Source organism: Gambusia affinis, linkage group LG19 (assembly GCF_019740435.1).
Source record: "Gambusia affinis linkage group LG19, SWU_Gaff_1.0, whole genome shotgun sequence".
Taxonomy (NCBI): Eukaryota; Metazoa; Chordata; class Actinopteri; order Cyprinodontiformes; family Poeciliidae; genus Gambusia; species Gambusia affinis.
The window spans coordinates 20,982,561-21,004,381 of NC_057886.1; the positions used below are offsets into that span (position 1 = coordinate 20,982,561).

Sequence of the window (21,821 nt, forward strand, 5' to 3'; positions counted from 1 at the left end):
TCTTTTAATTTAATTATTTATTCATTTTTTTCAATATGAATATAAAATACTACTAAAGTACTCAGAAATATGAATTGTTGTTACAGAAAAAAATAAAAACATCTCAATAAATACAACTAATAAAACCTAAAATTCAGTTTCTCATAAAGTTAAAATTATATACTGAAGAATTTCAGACTCAGATAATGCGATTAAATTGATATCTCAACTCAAATTTCTACACATAAATACGGGAAAAACATTGTCACTTTTGCTAATTTATTCAAAATAGAAAACCAAGAAACCACATTTAGATAAGTATTCAGTCTTTTGCCAGGAAGCTCAAAAGTTATATGTTTTCTCTTCCGTGAGATGTTTGCGATTTAAATGTATAAAAATCTGCTCCAGAAAGAAGGGTCTATTTTCGGTCTTTATTTAGATAAGTTAGTCAAAGCACATTGCGTATTACTCCGCGACCCTCCTGACTACCGTAGCCGTAAAGTAACGTAAAACATTTTGACAGCAACACACAAGGTCGCTTCGAGGCCAGAATTAATCCATATTAATTTCCTAGAGGGGGTTGTTGTACTCCAGAACATATAAAGCGCTCCGTATTATAAAGCATACTGTTGTGTTTTGATCAAATGAATGGCTTAAAATTAAAGGTGCGCCTTATAGTTCGGAAAATACGGTATTACGGTAATTTAATTCAATTTGGAATAAGGCAACACTCAAGGAGCCGTTGTAATTCTCTGCAACACCAGTAGGGGGCAGGCGTCACCCTCCTCTTTTGTGTGTGTGTTGGAGAAGCGCATCAAGAGAGAGAATGACAGAAATGGAGAGAACAATGAGAATTGAGAGACAAATTGTGGACAAAATTAAAGATAAAAATAAGAGAATAGTTTGTGAAAACAAATGTTGGATGGTGTTACATCGTTTAGAGATACAAGTATCAGAACACAATAAGAAATAAGAGAACAAAAAAACAAAGCCTTATTATCACAACACACATCTAAAGAAACAAGGAGCAATTTATTCCCCTGGTATTTTAATTTCATATTTTCTTATTTTGTTTTGTGAAAGAGCTCTATTATGGGTTGGCGAAATTGCCAAAAAATGATCCTATGACATATTTTTTTAAATACCTCAAACACAATATCACAGACAATATTCCACATTTTCTACTTTTTTAATTAGATATTTCCAAACAGATGTGTAACTTCAAGAGTTTAGTTTCACTTTCCTATACAAGTAGTTGCCAAAATAAAAGAATATATTTATATATCAATACATACAAAAACACCAAAAATATTTAGTGCATCAAAGAAAGAAATCAACTGCCATTTGTTTAAGCTGTTTAAAAGTGTTTTCCACTCATGTTTTTATGAACTTAAACATTATATATAAAACTAATAATCTTGCTTTAATATATTTTCACCAATCTATATCAAAATAAGGATCTTTGTTCATTTTCATGTCTTCCATGTAGTGTGGACATCTCCACTGAAGTATGTTTTGGTTTTTATCTGTCATGTTCCCGCATCCGCACTCCTTCCTTCTTATCTCCCTGCAATGCTGTTTGCAACCATAAGCGAAGTTTGTTTAATTTTTTCTTAAAGGAATATCTGCTTTGGAACAAAGAACAATAAGCACCTTCAACTTTCACTTCTTCTAATTTATTTAAATGTTCAAGAGTTAGACGTGACTCGCTACAGCTAGCTAACTTCTTCTCTGTTTCTGGGTAGTCCAATCGTTTCTGGTGTTTCTAATCATCCGTGTGCTGAGAAAACCTACAGAAAATATTTATTCTGTTTCTTATAACCTGGTGGTTTTGAACCTTGCGCTAAGCTTTGAGTTATTATTTTATTTGTCAGAAAAATTATGACTGCGACAGACTGGCGACCTGTCCAGGGCGACCCGCCTCTCGCCCAGAACACAGCTGGAGATTGGCACCAGCAACCCTCCCGACCCCATTAGGGACAAGGGTGACCAGAAAATGGATGGATGGAGAAAAAGTATGAAAATAATAATCAGATCCAGTTATTGTTAGCATAAAGTATTTACAATCTTTGGTGTCATCTTCCCAGTTTTTACCAAATCAACCTCCTTGTCTATCCGTCTATTGGACACCAGTCCCTTCCATAAAACCTCTAAATTAAGTCGTCATTTAGACCTGAAGCTCTGCGGTATTTGACGGTTCTACTAGAGCTGCTGGATCTGGGTCTGCTGAAGCAGCAGAGCAGAACTCCAGTCAGGATCAACAGCACACCGGCTGCCCAGCCGATATAGATACACACTCCCATCTCTCTCCTGTGGAATTTCAGAAACACAGGGCTGTAGAAATCTCTTATCGTGGTATGTGCTGACCAGCTGACCGGGATGATCACCAGCAGGCCGGCCAGCAGGAGGCCCACTGCAGCCACCAAGATGATTTCGGCCTTGGTGCCTTGGTTCTTAAAACATCTGGTCAAGTCAGAACCAAAGAGCAGGATGAGGAGGCTGAGACCACAGAGGATGCAGCTGATGACGGTCATGGCACGGACGGCCTGAAACTGAAAGGGTAGCGCCAGTAAGGAGTCGTACGCTCTGCACTGCATCTGTCCAGTACTCTGCGACACGCAGTTCATCCATAGACCTTCATAAATCACCTAAAGACACAGACACAAAATATTAAATATGTTCTATATTTTCTATATATTAAATCAAATGGAGACGTTAAATTTATTTCTGTTTCCTAAATGGCAGAAACTTTGCAGACTTCTTTGGGAATAAAATGAAAGACCCCTCGCAGAGGAAGAAGCTATCAGCACCACGAAAAGTCAGATTAGTGTTCGTTGATGTAAACTGACTGTTCTGTGGTCTAAAAACCTAAAATATGTCTGGCATCAATAAATATTGTTAGATTTTTTTAATCCAGTGATGGACTAAGTATCCATCACTGGGTGGATATTATATCACATCATGTTCTGTAGATGTTTGCAGCAAGAGCAACTGGTTCGCTTCACAAAATATATAGAGGAAAGAACATTATGTGGAAATAGTGAAGCAGCATCCGAAGGCAGGAAGTTAAAGTTTGGGGTCAAATTGATCTTTTTAACAGACAATACCCAAAGCATAAAGCCACTAAAAACAACAAAGTTAATGTTTATTTGTGGATCAATGGTGTTAAAATTAGTGAGCAGAGCTGAGAAGCTCATATAGCTGCATATTGGTTCTGTCAGTAGGAATGGACCCACGTTTAAGCAAGCTATTGTGAAAAGATGTGGAAGGAAACCCAAATCTTTTATCTGAGTCTTAATGTGTAAAAGTCAAATGCAGAGAAAATAATATCTGAACTGAAAAGAATTTCCTTAAAAATTATCTCAAAATATTTTGGTGTTTAGCAAAAGAAAAATAATAATAATAATTTTGCAATCAGAAACAATTTGTAAGTTAAACCAGTCAGATTTTTAAAATATTTTTTCTTTATTTTAATCTAAGAGTTTCAATTAAAAATACACATATAGTTCCTGCAAAAATGTGTCGTAATCTAATAGAAAACTTACTGATAATATTGAATATCTAGTGGTTCAGTAAGTATCATGCTGCTAAAAGCATACAGTAACATACACTGACAATAAAAGTTGAGTATTGAAACATAGAGCTAACAAAACATAATATTTTGTCTACCTAAATCATGAAATACATTGTGATGCCCTCTGAATCATAATCTGTAGTTACCTGTGCAGTCACAGCGTTTGCTCCTTTGAAAGTTGTCCTTCGCCATCGAGGGAGGGAACAACAGGTGATGACCCCAATCAGGCCGATGACCCCGAGGGTCAAACATACCATCTGAACTGCTTTTGATGCCATTCTGCAAAAACTATAAAACAGAAATCAGATAGTTAAAGAAGTTTGTGTAATATATTCTCTGTGTTCCTCTGGCTTTGGTCATTCAGTGGAAGCTGGTCAATAGGGGGCGCCACACTGTTAGATGTGGAGGGAAAAGATCTAAAAATTTATATATAGACATTTTAAAAAATTACCATAAGTTTTCTATAATAGTGTGTCCCCACATGCAATTAAAGTTATTTAAGAACCCGGAGAAAACCCACCATGCACAGGGAGAACATGCAAACTCCATGCAGAAAGATCCCGTGCCGGGAATCGAACCCAGGACCTTCTTGCAAGGCAACAGCTCTACCAACTGCACCACTGTGCAGCCACAGTACTTATACTTAATTGTCATAATTTATTATCTTAGTAGTCCTTTAATTGTTTTAAACTATTATAATGTATTGAGTTCTGCTCCAGGACAAAGAATTTCAAAGACACCATCCACCTTCTACAATGTTAGGGTTAGTTTAGTCAGATATTAGAAAAAATTATATTTTGTTCTTATTTTATTCAAATTTTGTGCTTTATCCATAGGACCTGTTTTGTCCCTCTTCTCAAGAAAAGTGTTTAAGTTGCTTGCAATGTCGCAACTGCAGTAGCTGCATCAGGAAATCCTGATTAGTAATGTCTCACTTTATCCCACCAAACATTAACTGTGTTTTCATTAATCATAGAATTACACAAATTGAAATTATGAAATTGAATTTGCTTGTTGGAAACACACCAATTTCTTTAAAAAAAAAAAAAACTAATGTTTTTGCTTTGCTTCTTCAGCCGTATTGAAAGACTTTTTGCATCACATGAGCCTCGTGATCAGCAACCAGACGTTAGTTTGGCAGAAATGAGGAAGATAACAGGATGTGGTAGAACGATGATGGTTTCTGTTCTTTGCTCTCACAGCACGGCACAGTTTATAAAAAGTTGTGTGTCATTTGTGTTGAATCCATCGGTCTTCTGTAAAATCGCCAGCTACAATTTTTCTGAAAAGCAGCTTCCAGTTCCAGGGGCTTGTTGCTCCAAATAGGCCTGTCGCGATAAACAATAAATCAATAAAAGTTACCAACCTCATTTTAATTTATAGGATTTATCGTTTCTTTCTGCCTTTTTTCTTTCTATTGCTGATACTGGATGAAAAAAGACTGAACTCCGGTGCTCTCCACTAACTCATCCCTTCCCAATTTCCTTAGTGCCCAGTTCACACTACACGATTTTAGAGTTGTCGGCTGATTGTCGCCCCATTTTCAAAACCACATTAACCGACAAAAAAATCGTAGGCATAACGGTTCAATCGGGTTGTCCAGGCAAGAGCAACACACCACACACACTCTCTCTCACCGGCATTCAGATTTCAGACAGAAAATCCCATAAAAGCCCACTATGTCATACATGAATTAATGTAAACAAACACGGCTGATGACGAAGCAATAGCGATAAATTGTGAGCTTACTTTAAGCCAGGGTCTCAAACTCAGGTCCTCGGGGGCCGCAGTCCTGCAGTTTTTAGATGTGCCACAGGTACAAAACACTGGAATGAAATGGCTTAATTACCTCCACCTGGTGTAGATCAGTTCTCCAGAGCCTTAATTATTCTATTCAGCTGTGGTGCAGCAGAAGCACATCTAAAAGCTGCAGGACTGCGGCCCTCGAGGACTGGAGTTTGAGACCCCTGCGTTTAAGCAATAAAAGATGTAACAAAAAAAGGATGTGTTGGAAAAAAGAGTGAAGGACGGGGCTTTATTTGCTGCACTATGATGTGGAGGTGAGTTATTCTGTTTTTTCGTCTTTACCATCTGTGTGTTTAAGCTTCATCGGTTAATTAGTATTTACCGTGTTAAGGTTTAAAATTACATTGAGAACAATGGGCACAAAATAATGGCTACAAGTCCAGTTAACTCATTTTAAAACCAGGAATTAAAAAATGTTTTACTAGTATCTACGCGCAATGCATGTGGCACTCGTGTCAGGTAAAGTTCTGACTGAATGAATATCATTATAATCTATTTATGTCATGCTAACGATGAACAGCTGAAAAGTTACCGGGTTTATCAACTGCAGTGCCAGTTTTGCTCCAACTCCTCCTCTTGTCATTTCTGTGGATATTCTTTGCATGAATAAACATGAATGTTTCCACATATCATCTCCGATGTCCGCTGGACTTCGGGTTTCGCCGTTTCAGCTGTTTCTCCTCAAAGCACGGAGGGGAATCTGCGCTTTCTGATTGGCTACCGGTCACATTCAACAGTCTGTATTCTCGCTGCCAGTCGGGGAAAATCCCACACGCTGCCGTGTTAAACCGGCCAAGACAATCCAACATGTTGAATATGCCTGATTTAAATCGGAGCGGCCACGATGTTCTACCGATTGGACCCGATCAGTCCTAACCCACTACAGGATGATCGGTTACGATCGTTGGACATCCTAAGAAAATCGGGACCAAAAATTGTGTATTGTGAACTGGAGTGAACTATTGGATCTTTATCTAAACCTAATGATTATTGAGGGGCAAGATAGTACAGACTTCATAATCTGTACTCTTTTGGTTGAATGTAGTAATTACCATTACATCAGTTTAAAATGGTCTTCAAACAATATTATCGTTTATCGCAATAATTTTTGAGACAATCGCTCAGCAAAATTTGTTATCGTGACAGGCTTAGGCTCCAACGCCTGGATAAGACGCCGCCGTCTCCTGATGGCTGATGAGCGCTGGCAACATGGCTGAATTATGAATCTCATGTAACTGGTTACATCCTTCACTGCCATGATTTTTACTGACTTATCATGTGAAGAAGCTTATTCATGCGTGAGTTTAATAAATGAAACATGAATTATCATTAGCAAAATATAAACAAAGATTTACACACATTTGTAATGGAAATGCAATTAGTGTCATGTCTAAGGAAACATAAATAATTTACATTTCCTCCTTCAGTTGCGTCACTAAAACCACGACCCAACATCCATCTAATAAATCCTCAGATCATCCTGAAAAGCATAAAAATGTGAAAGAAAAAGGTAATTATATCCACATTGTGAGTGATTTTTGATAATTAGAAGAAATTCAATAATTACCTCTTTTGTTTTTTGTTTTGATGGAAATAAAAATTGATTTTGAAAAAGTGATTACCTTTTTAAAAGTTGTAGTTGGATCAGTTGTTGGCGGTTCTTCTGTTACATCTGGTCTTAAACGAGGTGGATCTTCGATTGTGAAATGATGCCATGTACACAATGTTGGTTTCACTTATAAAACTGAGTAAGGAAGTTCAAAACTCTCTAAGTTTCATAAATCTGCTGTGGTTTGATGTCAGCAGATTAAACTGTTGGCATCTGAGCCAAAGGACAGGATGACTGCGATGTGCAGATCTAGAAAATCAAAGTAATTATGCAAAATCAGCAAAAACTTTTCTCTTTATTTCTTGTTTGCAAATGAAAAATAAAAAAGCAAAAGCTGAAATATAAGATAAAATAAAGTCAGACGGTAACACTTTATTTTTAAATCAAAATTCTTTTGCATGTGAGTCAGAGATGAATAAAATAGCTGAAGTAAAGTTTTCTGTATGTAGCTTAAATTCTTTTATATTTTTGTGTAATTAAAAAAAAACCTTCTATGGAATTTAATTTTTGATACATCTTATTTATTTTTCCAATCACATCTGTATCTGACCAAAGATAATGATCTGTTGTGATTATGGTACAAAAACAGAAATAGTAACAGTAAATGTTTTATCAATAGAAATTAAAGCAGAAAAGTGAGAAACATCATGAAATTGTTCGCTGTAGCAAATCTGGTTAGTAATTATGTTGACAGTTTTTAAAACTGGAATTAAGAAAGCATGAAAAAACAAAATGGATTGAATAAGCAAACAGAAAATACATCAGAAGGTCACTGAAATGAAATGTTCCTGCATACAGACATTTATGAATTAAATTTTTCTACTTGGGATCTTTGTGAAGTCAAGTTTTAAGTGACATTTTCAGAAAAATTCTGGAAAAGTCCGATGTCTTACTGAGTTCATGCCTTCCAGCATTGAAAGTTAGAAGTATTAAAGTGATAATTTCACTTTAATGGTAATAACTTCCCAGTTATTACCAAATCAACTCTCTTGTCTACCCGTCTGTTGGACAGCAGTGCCTTCCATAAAAACTGTAAGTTAATTAGACAAATGGACTGAACTTGTAGCTCTTTTTCAGTCATTTTGGCCACTCAAAGCGCTTTGCACTAGAGTCACTTTCACCCAGTCGCACTCACAAACACACACACTCATACTCCGATACGCAGATCGGTAGGCAGTTTGGGGTTTAGTGCCAGAGTCAACTAAGGGTATGTGGTCTGGGCCGCAGAATGCCCAGGTCTGCCATACGGGCCAGTCAGGGTCATCCGGTGGGCCGGGTGTGGCCCGCGGGCCGCAGAATGCCCAGATCTGCCCTAGACTGTAATCTATGTAAGAAAGATTGAAATGGGTTCCAGATCCTCCAGAATTTGTCTGACTTTTGGGGAAGATCGTGAGTGCCCCTATTTTGCATTTATGACAAAGATGTGAAGGATCAGGGAACATCCTCCAAAGACGAATATAAATAATGTATAATAATTATATGTATAAGTGTGTATGTGTAATACGTTGGTAAAAGAATTTTAGGTTCAGCTCCTGTATAGAAATCGAGGTACATTGGGGGAAGATCCCATTACAGATCTCTCCCCAATCTGCTGGATTTTATTTATCTTTTAACTTTGTTTGTTTCTTTATCTCTTTATTGAAGCTACAATCCGTTTAGCTGTAATTCCTTTCCTGAGGTTGGCTTCGGCTGAGATAACTAACCACCAAATGTTCTCGCTCTCCTGCGACTAACCTTTTACTTTTCTTTAACATAGAAAATAAAAAATGTTGTTTTTGTTTTGTAAATTCCCTTGAGATAACATATTATGAATTGGCGCAATAGAAATAAACTGAACTAAATCTAATTTGTGATATGTCTGTAATTGCTGCCTGCTCAAAAACCATGAGACAACTTCGTAAAGAATCTTAAGAGCACACTAAAAATGTATAAATGATAAAAGAAGAGCTAACCTTTGGTCTCAAAAGGTTCATTTTGTGCTCATTATGATGGATTTCTTATAGATTAGACTCCAACAATTCTTCTATTTTAGCTAAATAAGCTTTTCTTTGCATTAAAAATAATCAAAAAAGGCAAAGAACTGGTTACTTTTCTCATGTTCTGCAGGGGTTTCTGTTAGTTTTGACTTTAAGCATCTATGTGAGCTGGTGCTGTATGTGGTTGTTTCTGCAAAAAGGAAGTTCTGCTTTATTTCTGGCACATCTGTGGTTTTGTTCCATGTGAATAACGAGTTTGTGGCTATCTAAGCCATGAGTGACAGGATGTAACTTGGGGAACTTTGCTAAATGTTTAGTGGAAAGCTTTGGCTTTGTCTGCAGTAAAAACAACAAAGAATATCTCAAAACTCAGCTGCATACCTTTCAGCTGGTTTTGAATGTGGATCCACTGCTCTCGGTGCACAAATGGAGTTTGTAATGTTGCACAAGCTAATTAATTAATTAATATTACTATTAATTAATATTAATGTTAAATTAATCTGCAGGTCTTAAAGTTTAACAAAGGGAAGAAAAACTCATAAACAGATGTAGTTATGAAAAATCTGCAAAAACTTTTCATTTTATTTTCTATTTGCAAATGAGAAAGACAAGCAAAAGATGAAATGTAAGATGAGATAAAGTCAGATGGTAACACGTTATTTGAAGGGTTTGCATCATTTTCTAATACAATATTCTTTTTGCATATGAGATGAAGAATCAAACAGTTGAAGTAAAGTTTTCTGTAAGTTGATTTAATTTTTGATACATCTTATTTAATTTTTCCAATCACATCTATATCTGACCAAAGATAATGATCTGTTGTGATTATGGTACAAAAACAGAAATAGTAACAGTAAATGTTTTATCAATAGAAATTAAAGCAGAAAAGTGAGAAACATCATGAAATTGTTCGCTGAAGCAAATCTGGTTAGTAATTATGTTGACAGTTTTTAAAACTGGAATTAAGAAAGCATGAAAAAACAAAATGGGTTTAATAAGCAAACAGAAAATGCATCAGAAGGTCACTGAAATGAAATGTTCCTGCATACAGACATTTATTAATTTTAAAATTTTCCTGATAATTTTTGTGAAGTCAAATTTTAAGTGACCTTTTAAGAAAAATTCTAGGAATTCTGTCAAAATAAAATTAAAAGTCAAAGGATTTACAGTGTACCTGCCTTTCAGCTCCAAATGTTAACAATATAGAAATGATAATTTCACTTCGTCTTCCCAGTTTTTACCAGTTTAACTCCTTTGTCTACTTGTCAATTGGACACCAGTCGCTTCCATCAAACCTCTAAATTACATTGTTTTTAGCTTAAGCTCTGTTGTTGAAGAAACTGATGATTCCTCCAGAGCTGCTGGATCCGCATCTGATTAAGTAGCAGAGCACACCTCCAGTCAGCATCAACATCAAACCAGCTACATAGCCGATATAGATGCTCGCTCCCAGCAAAACATGTATCTCACCAATCTGTGCCTTTCTAATATTATTTGACTCCCAGCTGACTGGGATGATCACCAGCAGGCCGGCCAGCAGCAGGCCCACTCCGCCAGCCAGGATCATTTTGGTCTTGGTATCTCGGTTCTGAACACATTGGGTGAAGTCAGAACCAAAGAACAGGAGGAGGAGGCTGAGAACAGCGAGCAAGCAGCTGATGACGGTCAAAGCCCTGAAGGCATGTAATCCAGAGGTTCCGATGTCATCGACTGTTCCGCACTCCTGCGGTCCACTTCTGTACTTCAGACACAACTTCCACAGACCTGCCTGAATTTCCTATCCATCCAAAGACAAACAGATATTTACATTCACTTTATTAAACATGCTCTATGAGATTAAAACAAATAGAAAAATCTAATTAATTTCTTTTTACTGAATGTCAAAATATTCGTGATGTCACGAATCTGTAAGTTTCTGATGAGGCGTAAATCTGAAAAGTCAAAATTCTTATATTTCATATGTTATTATAAAGACGTACTGCTTAAATTATACAATAACACTTAAAATAATGGCTGATTAAAATGCCTTTTGATTATATAATTACCATATCATTATTATGTCCAACAACCCATTTAGGGAGGGCGCAGCAGATAATGACTCCAATCAGCTCGATGGCGCTCAGAGCCACAAATACCATCTGAACTGCTTTTGATGCCATTCTGTAAAAAATTACATATTAAAAAACTGGATTAAATCATTTTCTGCAATATATTCTTGGGGTTTCCTCTTGGTAAGATTTTGTGTTTTTGGATGTATTTGAGTCCATCAGAACCAGAACCATGACATTCTCCATTGCTGAGTGTTGCTGCAAATGTCAGAGGAGAGTTAACCACAAGCTGCAGCGTTCACTTCTCACCCACCACAACGAGGAACAGAGTGTAAAAACGGAAAACCTCACTACCTGGGGTAAAATCTAACCGCATGTTACCAGTTAGAGCGCAACGTGGCAGAGGAAAGAAACTTTAGATTCTGGAGATGCGATGACGGCTGCTTGATTTTTTTTTTTGTGGCATGAGGCTCAAAATGTCTGTTTGCATTTCTGCATCTGGTAACAAAGTAAATAATCTCTGTGTTATTTTTGATCAGGATTTGTTATTTAAAACTCATATTAAACAGGTTTCTTTCATTTCCTTCTTTCCCCTCTGGGTTATTGGTAAAATTAAAGATAGTTTTTCCAGGAGTGACGTAGAAAACATAGTCCATGCATTTGTTACTTCAAAAAAACTTATTTGTAGAGAAATGGAAACATGGAACTCACTTCCTTCATCTGTTTAACAAATCTTAGAGCTTTTAAACAAGAACTACTTAATTATTTTAGTGTATAATTTTACTAATTTAAATGTTCCAAAACAAAACATTTCCAACAAAGGAATTTTTCCGTATTTGGTAAGAGGCTTGATTGTTTGAAAAAATATATGTGCTTTAATTCTTGTAAAAATATCTACAAAATTATAGCTAAAAAATCTTGCAACTTAAATGAAACTGAAAGCTAACTTAATCTGATGTTTCAAGTTCAAAAGGTGGTTAAAAAAATTCATTTTATAAAAACCTCCCGTCATCACAAAGGACATTTGCCCAAACAGTATACCTCCCAATAACACCAGTTGTTCTTAATCATTCAAATTATTTTCCAAAGTGATCTAAACAGTTCAAAATATAAAAATTTATTACAGGTTTTGGTTCTAAACTAAGTTAAATATATTCTAACTCAGTGAGTGTTGGTAGAAATTCATAAAACTTAGCATAGATGGCCACAACAGGTCATTTATGAATTAATATGCTTTGTTTCTAATAAAGCTTAATTATGCAGATTTGTTTTTATTGTGTTATTTTATAATAATGTACTGATCAGTTCATGCAGCATTAACTGAATACTGAAAGTCTTTCTGCAGTAATATAAAGTTTTCTTAAGGTTTTTCTATGAATGTTAGTATCTCGTTTGTGAGATATTTGAAGTTTTACATATTTTTCTTTAGGATAAAAATGCACCACAAACTTGTGTGCAAAATGCAAAAGCAAAACAGGCCAAACATGAACTTTCCATTCCTGCTAAGATATTATCGGAAACTTTCTGTAAGAAGGAAAGAAATAAAAGATATATAAATAGAGTTATTTTCACAAGGTAATAAAGTCATCTGACAGTTTTGAAATTTAAAGTTTTGCAGGTATTTGCTTATTGCAAGTTAACGCAAAAGAACATTTTTCCCATGTTCCTTAGGAGGCTCCGTATAATTATTTCACAACGTGAAATAACTGTATAGTTGTACTTAGACCATTATGCTATTAGGCTGATGATTTACAAATAAATAAAAATGTATATATAACTATAAATATGTTTCTAATATTGTGTTAAATGTGTAACTGTTTTTGTAAAGAATATGTTTTTAATGATGTGAACCCAAGGAAGAGTAGCCAAATAAATAAACAAACAAATATTTATCCTCTTTTAGCTTCTCTTCATCGGCTTCTTGTTAAATTAACACAAAAAGCTGTAAATAATCAGTTTTATTAAAGGTTTTCCTGATGTGTCTTTATTAGGCTGCTGGAGGACAAACTGAACGCTTCAATATCCAGTGAAGTCATTTTAATTTTTTCTTTATTTTTAACTCTTTGTTGAAGCTGCGATTCCTTTCAGCTGAGATGATGCTGCCGTTAACTAAACGTTCTCGCTCTCCTGCGACTAACCTTTTACTTTTCTGTAACATTAAAAATATATATTTTTTGTTTTGCTTTGTAAATTCCTTAGAGATAACATATTGTGAATTGGCTCATTAGAAATAAACTGAACTGAAAATAATTTCTTTTGTCTCCTTCCGTACAGAGCACATTAAAATGTATAAGTGATAAGAAAAGCCTAATTTGGATCTTAAAAGATTAATTTTGTGCACATTATGATGGATTTATAATAAAATTTAAATGCAACAATTGTTCTATTTTAGCTAAATCAGTTTTTCTTAGCAGTAAAAAGAAATAAAAAGGCAAATAATTTCTTACCTTTCTCACGTTCTGCAGGTTCTTCTGTTGAGACTTTAAGCAAAGTGGAGACCACATGAAATGGCACTGTAGATATGGGTGGTGCTTCATAACAGGTTCTGTTTCATTTTATAGGGTTTTTTTTTTTTTTACACATCTTAGGTTTTGTTTTGTGTCAGTGAAGAGTTTGTGGTCATCTGACCTAAATATAACAGGATGTTACATTTAGGTGAGATGATTTTTCTACTAAACATCTTTAGCAAATGTTTAGTAGAAAGATTTGATTTTGTCTACAATTAAAAGAAAAACATTGAGTATCTCAAACTCGTCTAGATATTCTGGAGCTGGTTTTGAACATGGATAAGATGAAAGTGATGGTTTTGTCTCAAACTACCAGAGATCCCTCTGTTGCTTCCCACTGCTCTCTGTGCACAAATGGAGTTTGACAGAGATTATAAATATCGTGGTTTTATTTTAGATGATGAGCTTTCTTTTAACCTCTAGAACCCGACAGACCCACCGGTGGGTCTGTCGGGTAAAAAACACATAGAACATTTTTGGCCATCAACATCAATGTGATTCTATTAATCAAGGTCATTACTTTAAAACTGTTTTAAAAATGTTTTAAGCTTGTGCTTACACTCACTGGCCACTTTATTAGGTACACCTTGCTAGTACCGGGTTGGACCCAGTACCAGAACTGCTTCAATTCTTTGTGGCAGATTCAACAAGGTACTGGAAACATTCCTCAGAGTCTGGTCCATATTAGCATGATAGCATCATGCAGTTGCTGCAGATTTGGCACAGATCCATGATGTGAATCTCTGGTTGCACCACGTCCTAAAGGTTCTCTACTGGATTGAGATCTGGTGTCTGTGGAGGCCATTCGAGTTCAGTGAACTCGTTGTTCAAGAAATCAGTCTGAGATGACTTACTCTTTATGACATGGCGCGTTATCCTGCTGGAAGTAGCCAAGAGAGGATGGGTTCACTGTGGTCATGAAGGGATGGACATGGTCAGCAGCAACACTCAGCTAGGCTGTGGTGTTGACGCCATGCTCAGTTGGTACTAATGGGCCCAAAGTGTGCCAGGAAAATTTCCCCCACCAGCTTGAACCGTTGATATGAGGCAGGATGGATCCATGCTTTCATGTTGTTGACGCCAAATTCTGACCCGACCGTCCGAATGTCGCTGCAGAAATCGAGACTCATCAGACCAGGAAACCTTTTTCCAAACATCTATTGTGCAATTTTGGTGAACCTGTGCAAATTGTAGCCTCAGTTTCCTGTTCTTAGCTGCCAGGAGAGGCACCTGGTGTGGTTTTCTGCTGCTGTAGGCCATCAAGGTCCAACATGTTGTGTGTTCAGAGATTGTTGTTACTCAAATTGTAACAACCGAGGTCTGCAGAAGAGATTCTGCAGACCTCGGTTGTTACAGTTTAAGTTTCTGTTGCCGTTCTATCAGCTCCAACCAGTCCGGTCATTCTCCTCTGACCTCTGGCATCAACAAGGCATTTGCCCCAAAGAACTGCCGCTCACTGGATATTTTCTCTTCTTCAGACCATTCTCTGTAAACCCTGGAGATGGTTGTGCGTGAAAATCCCAGTAAATCAGCAGGTTCTTAAATACTCAGACCAGCCCGACTGGCACAAACGAAGTCACTTAAATCACGTTTCTTCCTCGTTCTGATGCTCGGTTTGAACTGCAGCAGACTGTCTTGGCCGCGTCTTCATGCCTAAATGCATCGAGTTGCTGCCATCCGATTGCCTGATTTGATATTTGTGCTAATCAGCAGTTGGACAGGTGTATGTTTTAATTTTTTAATTTTGTGTAACCCGGTTGCTGTGTGTTGCAGGTTCCTGCCCAGGCCCCTCTTCAAAATGAGATCTGGTTAAATAAAGAAAAAAAAACAAACATTGAGACCCTCAAAAGCTGGATATGAATTATCAGAGTTCTAGGAAGTCAATGCAATTGATCAAATTTTCTCAATGAGAAGTCTGGGAACAGGAGAGCCCTCTTGTCCTGCAGGGACACACTTGATGGATTCACCCTGGATTTATTCATGATAACAGGATTTCTGCTGTTTGGAGCTTGCGGATACCTGGATTATCGACAAATATGTGACAGACTTGGCCAAACTAGCGAACACTCAGACTGTTGATGTGGACAGAGACGCAAGTTGAATGTGAGTCTTGCTGGGACTCGCAGCCCAGCTGAGGACTCAAAAACTCAAATCGATCTTGGAGAAGCTTTGGTTTAGTGGAACGACCACACTAATTTGGATAATCGGAACTGAGATGTATTCTGTATAGAATATAGAAATCATGTAAGAAACATAAAATGAATTAAATAATGAGGCAAAATTGTTATCTGGGTTCTTGTTGAACCTCTGAAGATGATAAAAACGATGGCTTCTTCATGAAACCAAGTTACGGACAACCCTCATTGTCCTCTTCATGTTACTGTCTCAGGAAAAAAAGTGTCTGAAAAAAAGTATCTGAATTAATATGAGTTACAACAGCATTTAATTTCCCTTTGGGATCAATTAAGAATTTCTAACTGATTTTATGTCATGCAACTGCAACTGCGTCAAAAGATCGCTGTGAAATTTCAGTTTGGGCTGCTGGCAGCGATACTGCCACCTGGTGGCAGCTAGTATCCACAGACACTGAATCAGAGATAACTGTGTTTTATGTACATGTTCTGTTTCATTTATTTTTAAGAGTGTACATCCTCCCCAAACACACCAATGAAGCTACAAAAAGGCAAAAGGTGAAGAAAAAACAACAGAATGAAGATGAAGATCCAACTCCTAAAGAATTACAAAAAACTTTCATCTTGGCTGCAACTATAAAAATAAACAACGGAGCCGACTAAAGTAATTAACCAATTGCGTTCCTGTACTCAGTTTTTCTATTAAATAATTTTAATGCACAGTTGTGCATTTGTACAATTGTTAACAATTGTACAAATGTCAGCACAGTTGTACAATTTTAATATTACTATTGACAAAATAAATTACATGACATTCAAATTCAAAAATACTTAATAGATCCGAAAGGAAAATTAAATGTTGTTGTACCTCACATTAATTTAAATTATCCAGTTATGAAGCCTAGGCGAAAATTCAAGCTGGGAGACTAAACACAGCCGTCACACATCAGACACTCACCACGCTCCCGCCGCAGCCAATCGGGACAGGTGCGCCGCACCGCTTCAGCCAATCGTCGTTCACGGATCCCTTCAAAGGACAAGCCTCCCCGGATCTTCTCGCTCGTCAGCCGTGCTTCGACCCACCTCCTCCCCATCTCCACCATCATCCCAGGGACATCTTCCTAGCTCCCTCTCTGCTCCTTCGTTCAAGGCTCCGTTCCACCACCAGTATTCGGACCGGGGGGAAGACTACCCTGAGCTAAACCTGGACCGATCACCTGCCTAGTGATCCTCAGCTCACAAGTCTTCCGCCGGGTTCGAGCGCCAAAGTTTCTGTATCATTAAACCTTCTGCTTCTCTTTCTCTGTGTGAGTCTATCCAGATTGAAATATTAGATATGATCACTGTTGGAAGAAAAGATCTGTATTATGTCAAATGCATAATTTATTTTATCTTCACAAATTGAGAATAGTTCAGTTTCTTTGCAATTAATACAAAATTTTTCTTCTCACTTTTTTCCCCCAAACAAAACCGATTCATCTGTCACAAGTCAAAAATACATTTGGAGGAGAAACTATAAAATCCATTTAAATTTTGTTGTTTTAATGAATCATAATAACAGTTTTTAAAGCTCCATTTTAGAGCATCTTAAATTGTTTTGTTCCTGTGATTTAAATATAATCTGTCTCCCTAAAAACATAGAAGAGGGTCTGAAAGGAGGAGAAAAGGACTATTATGTCAGTAATAGATCCAACATTGATGAATTTGATATTCCTTTTTCCAACAGGTCAAATTAAGGTAAAAAACTTATCTGTGATAAAAAGAAAGTATGTCCAAGTGTTGACCAGATTCATGACTTAGCAACCTGCCGTTTGGTTTGTATTATTACTACCTGTTGTTTTGTCTTATTTTCAGTAATACAAAATAAACCCTCTAAATCAAAGTATTTCATGGATCCCATGACTTTTAAAGAAATAAAATTATTCTTTAACGTTTAGGATAAATGCCATGCAGATTACGAAGGAAAGAAATTTAGAAAACTGGGCATATAGCCATTGTTTGAATGGAGAGGATGATGTTTGTGTAGCAGTATGAAGCCTGAGTTAAAGATTAAAACTGTTCATCGTACCATGTTGAAACCAGTGGTTTGGACTGGGTCTCCAGTTGGCTCTGTTCTTAGTTCACCCTTACTTGATCAGTTGCTATCAGAGGAAGATCTGTCAGATGAAGATGATTTCTTGGTTATGCGTGTAAGGTCTTATCTCCTCCCCCAGCACAGGGTGCTGTAGTGACCCAACAAACATCCACGGGCTACAGTTCAACCAGATCAAGAACTGCCTGGTCCTTTTAGGATTCAGGGCCCTTTGGAGGTGGAGTTACCATCACCCCCCCAACCTGCTACTAGTAGGGAAAGTGAACCCAGAGAGCAACTGCAGGTCAGCACTCGAATGTGCATCATCTCCCCAGACCAGCAGGGGCCCCCGAACAGCAGGTTGGGTACCTGCCTGATCCAGTATTAAATACTGTAACAGCTGTTTTTAGACCATGGTGTTGGCTAAATTTTGGTTTGATTGTCGGGGCGACAATTCTTTTTGGGGGGGGGGTGTAATGTAGCAGTATGAAGTCTGCCCCAGGATTGAAGACACCTGACACCTAATCACCTGAGTGAGTGTGAGCATAAAGGCAGACTCCCTTGCATTCTCTTTTCATGCCTGCATTTGGTCACTTCAGTGGAATGTCTGCTGGTTAACTTGCAGTGCTCAAATTCAATCCGGAAATACTAAGTGATGTTTCTCCTTCTGTAGAAGATCTCAATTTGAGTTGGCTAATTCAGATTGTTTAAATTTAGAAGCTGCCTGAAGCCTCCTGTTTATACTGGGATGTGGCAGTAATTTACCCTTCCTAGTGCAATTTGGCAACATAAAAAGGGTATGTACCTTTATTGCACTGCACCCATACAGTTCAACACCACAAAATAACAATTATTTGCACATAGCTTGTAATGACAAGTGGATCCTCCTGCTGTGGGTCCAGAAGGGGCTCTCTGGTTGAGGTGGCCTCATCCAGCCCTGGTAGGTGACAATGGTTTCCCCTGCCTTGTGCCATGTTCCTAAAAACCACCTATTAACCTAACTTAATTTCAGTTTTAGAGCTGCTGCAGCTTGCTGGAAGCCCTGCTGCTTTGTTTCTGCTTTGTTTCTGCTTTGTTTCTGCTTTGTTTCTCCTTTGTTTCTCCTTTGTTTCTGCTTTGTTTTTGCCTCCAGCTTGGCTGGGTGTGACTGCTGTGGTTTTTAGACCACTTGATCAAACTGCTGATTTTAATAGCTGGATGTATCAGAGTGTAGCCTCATTTTAGCACCCACGTGTAAATTGTAGTTTCTTTCTTTCTGTTTTGTATTTGCTTTGTTTAACCCCACCCTTTTGTCTCCAGGCTGGGAGCTGAAGGCAGTGGGGGGGCATCCAGAGGGACTGGACCAGTGTGCTGTGCGAGTGACCGGTGTTGGGATTTCTTCACGGATTGAGTGTTTATTCACAAGTGCTTGGGGTGATTTATTAATTTGTCTAGGCCCAGTTTCCACATTTGGATTGCCCTCCCCTCTGCTGGTAGGCCCCAGCACTGCACTCCCTTTCCTATTGTGCTCCTTGGATTTTACTGGCTTTTAAAAGGAGAGAAACAATAAAATTAATAATTTTTTGCATTAAAAAGAAGTCTTGTTCTCCTTGGGTACAAACCCATCTATTTCCTTGGGTGCAATTCCCAAGGTGGCGCTGTGACACCTGCTGGCTACCCTGCTTTGACGGGCAGAGTAGCCGCTTCACCCTCTCGTGCTGCCACATCACTTTAAGCAATAAAAGATGTAACAAAAAAAGGATGTGTTGGAAAAAAGAGTGAAGGACGGGGCTTTATTTGCTGCACTATGATGTGGAGGTGAGTTATTCTGTTTTTTCGAGTTTACCATCTGTGTGTTTAAGCTTCATCGGTTAATTAGTATTTACCGTGTTAAGGTTTAAAATTACATTGAGAACAATGGGCACAAAATAATGGCTACAAGTCCATTTTAAAACCAGGAATTAATTTTTTTTTACTAGTATCTACGCGCAATGCATGTGGCTCCAGTGTCAGGTAAAGTTCTGACTGAATGAATATCATTATAATCTATTTATGTCCTGCTAACGATGAACAGCTGAAAAGTTACCGGGTTTATCAACTGCAGTGCGAGTTTTGCTCCAACTCCTCCTCTTGTCATTTCTGTGGATATTCTTTGCATGAATAAACATGAATGTTTCCACATATCATCTCCGATGTCCGCTGGACTTCGGGTTTCGCCGTGTCAGCTGTTTCTCCTCAAAGCACGGAGGGGAATCTGCGCTTTCTGATTGGCTACCGGTCACATTCAACAGTCTGTATTCTCGCTGCCAGTCGGGGAAAATCCCACACGCTGCCGTGTTAAACCGGCCAAGACAATCCAACATGTTGAATATGCCTGATTTAAATCGGAGCGGCCACGATGTTCTACCGATTGGACCCGATCAGTCCTAACCCACTACAGGATGATCGGTTACGATGTTGGACATCCTAAGATTGTCTTAAGGGGAAAATCGGGGCCAAAAAATTGTGTATTGTGAACTGGAGTGAACTATTGGATCAGGTAACCGGATATGCCCGTTTTTATCTAAACCTAATGATTATTGAGGGGCAAGATAGTATACAGACTGCCTAATCTGTACTCTTTTGGTTGAATGTAGTAATTACCATTACATCAGTTTAAAATGGTCTTCAAACAATATTATCGTTTATCGCAATAATTTTTGAGACAATCGCTCAGCAAAATTTGTTATCGTGACAGGCGTAGGCTCCAACGCCTGGATAAGACGCCGCCGTCTCCTGATGGCTGATGAGCGCTGGCAACATGGCTGAATTATGAATCTCATGTAACTGGTTACATCCTTCACTGCCATGATTTTTAATGACTTATCATGTGAAGAAGCTTATTCACGCGTAATTTTAATAAATGAAACATGAATTATCATTAGCAAAATATAAACAAAGATTTACACACATTTGTAATGGAAATGCAATTAGTGTCATGTCTAAGGAAACATAAATAATTTACATTTCCTCCTTCAGTTGCGTCACTAAAACCACGACCCAACATCCATCTAATAAATCCTCAGATCATCCTGAAAAGCATAAAAATGTGAAAGAAAAAGGTAATTATATCCACATTGTGAGTGATTTTTGATAATTAGAAGAAATTCAATAATTGGGGCCTGCCCATAGCAATGCATAAGGAGAGCAGTGACTGACTTGCGAAGCAAGTCAGTCACTGCCTCCATGCATTGCATGGCAGGCACCTATTGTTCTACACCCAATAGAATGTTTCTTTAATACGTATTATTTATTATTCTTCCGTTACCGTTAATGCGGCTCGCACGCTCGAGCCCACCCACAAAAGGGGTATAAAACGGTGGGGCTCGTTCCCGGGAAGGGAGCTATTACTTTTGGTGGGATTTGGAGTTACCATGGCGACGTAAAAAGCAAAAAACGACCCCAAAATCACTAACGAGCTCACCAGGTGCAAGTCTCGTCGTCAAGGGGACGAGGCAACCAGTAAATCCTGAAAATACCCTATTTTTGAGGATTTTCTGTGTCGTCATAACCTTATGTAGAGACGCCATTCAAACTTCATTTTGTAGATACGTCCGTGATCTCTTTTAAAGTGAAGACAGCACGTCAATATGTATTATGGTTTGTCCACAACTTCTTTCTAAGCGACCCAAAGTTTTTGATTTTTGGAAAAATCAGAGTGTGAAGGCCGCTCCGCTAGAGTGAGAGTCAGAGTGAAATTTCGACCCCAAATCATTTTTTAACTCGCCCTCACGCTCACAAATATTGCATGATTGGTATCAAACTTGGTCATGACATTGATACGCGTGCCTGCTCCGGTCAAATGTTTTCAAAAATTATCTAGCGCTTACAGTTTTCTCTCCAGGTGCTTCAGAGCAAAGTCATGCGCCAGGGTAGCAGACAGATCTCACTGATTCACTTCCATGTATTTCTGATAAATTTCAGACCTTGGCACACACTTTTTTTATCTCATCGCTGTTAATACTGTGAGTGAGGTAGAGATATGAATGGCGGGACTATGTGAGACGACAAATAGCCCTCTCATATGCTTCAAACGGTGTTCGAATATGTATTACGGTTCCCGAACGGAAACAGTTTTTTGCCATGCTTTTTTTAGTCAAA

At 37.8% G+C, this 21,821-nt stretch overlaps 2 protein-coding genes across 6 annotated transcripts; both read right to left on the reverse strand.

Annotated features, from left to right (window-relative positions):
* Window positions 1-428: 428 nt before the first annotated feature.
* LOC122821827 (claudin-4-like) lies at window positions 429-19,930 on the reverse strand. Of its 5 annotated transcripts, XM_044100063.1 has the most exons (4): window positions 6,982-7,104; window positions 6,773-6,839; window positions 3,700-3,841; window positions 431-2,627 (listed from the first exon to the last, which is right to left on the reverse strand). In XM_044100063.1, exons 3-4 carry the CDS (start codon window positions 3,829-3,831, stop codon window positions 2,130-2,132), a joined length of 630 nt encoding a protein of 209 aa, XP_043955998.1. In that variant the 5' UTR covers window positions 3,832-3,841; window positions 6,773-6,839; window positions 6,982-7,104; the 3' UTR covers window positions 431-2,129. The 5 variants fall into 5 exon arrangements, with proteins under 5 accessions (XP_043955999.1, XP_043955998.1, XP_043955996.1 ...); XM_044100064.1 differs by lacking the exon at window positions 6,773-6,839 and having other exon boundaries at window positions 429-2,531; window positions 6,982-7,120; XM_044100061.1 differs by lacking the exons at window positions 6,773-6,839; window positions 6,982-7,104 and adding an exon at window positions 19,768-19,930.
* On the reverse strand, window positions 9,500-13,506 carry LOC122821828 (claudin-4-like). The gene is made up of 3 exons (XM_044100065.1): window positions 13,440-13,506; window positions 10,990-11,104; window positions 9,500-10,721 (listed from the first exon to the last, which is right to left on the reverse strand). The coding sequence occupies exons 2-3, from the start codon at window positions 11,101-11,103 to the stop codon at window positions 10,263-10,265; spliced, it is 573 nt and encodes a 190-aa protein (XP_043956000.1). The 5' UTR covers window position 11,104; window positions 13,440-13,506; the 3' UTR covers window positions 9,500-10,262.
* Window positions 19,931-21,821: the final 1,891 nt, after the last annotated feature.

Coding starts and splice junctions, on each gene's coding strand:
- LOC122821828 (XM_044100065.1), bottom strand. CDS start 11,103: ATGGCATCAAAAGCAGTTCAGATGGTATTTGTGGCTCTGAGCGCCATC. Junction 10,722..10,989: donor TTGGACATAATAATGATATG/GTAATTATATAA, acceptor TTGGATGGATAG/GAAATTCAGGCAGGTCTGTG.
- LOC122821827 (XM_044100061.1), bottom strand. CDS start 3,831: ATGGCATCAAAAGCAGTTCAGATGGTATGTTTGACCCTCGGGGTCATC. Junction 2,628..3,699: donor CAAACGCTGTGACTGCACAG/GTAACTACAGAT, acceptor CTGTGTCTTTAG/GTGATTTATGAAGGTCTATG.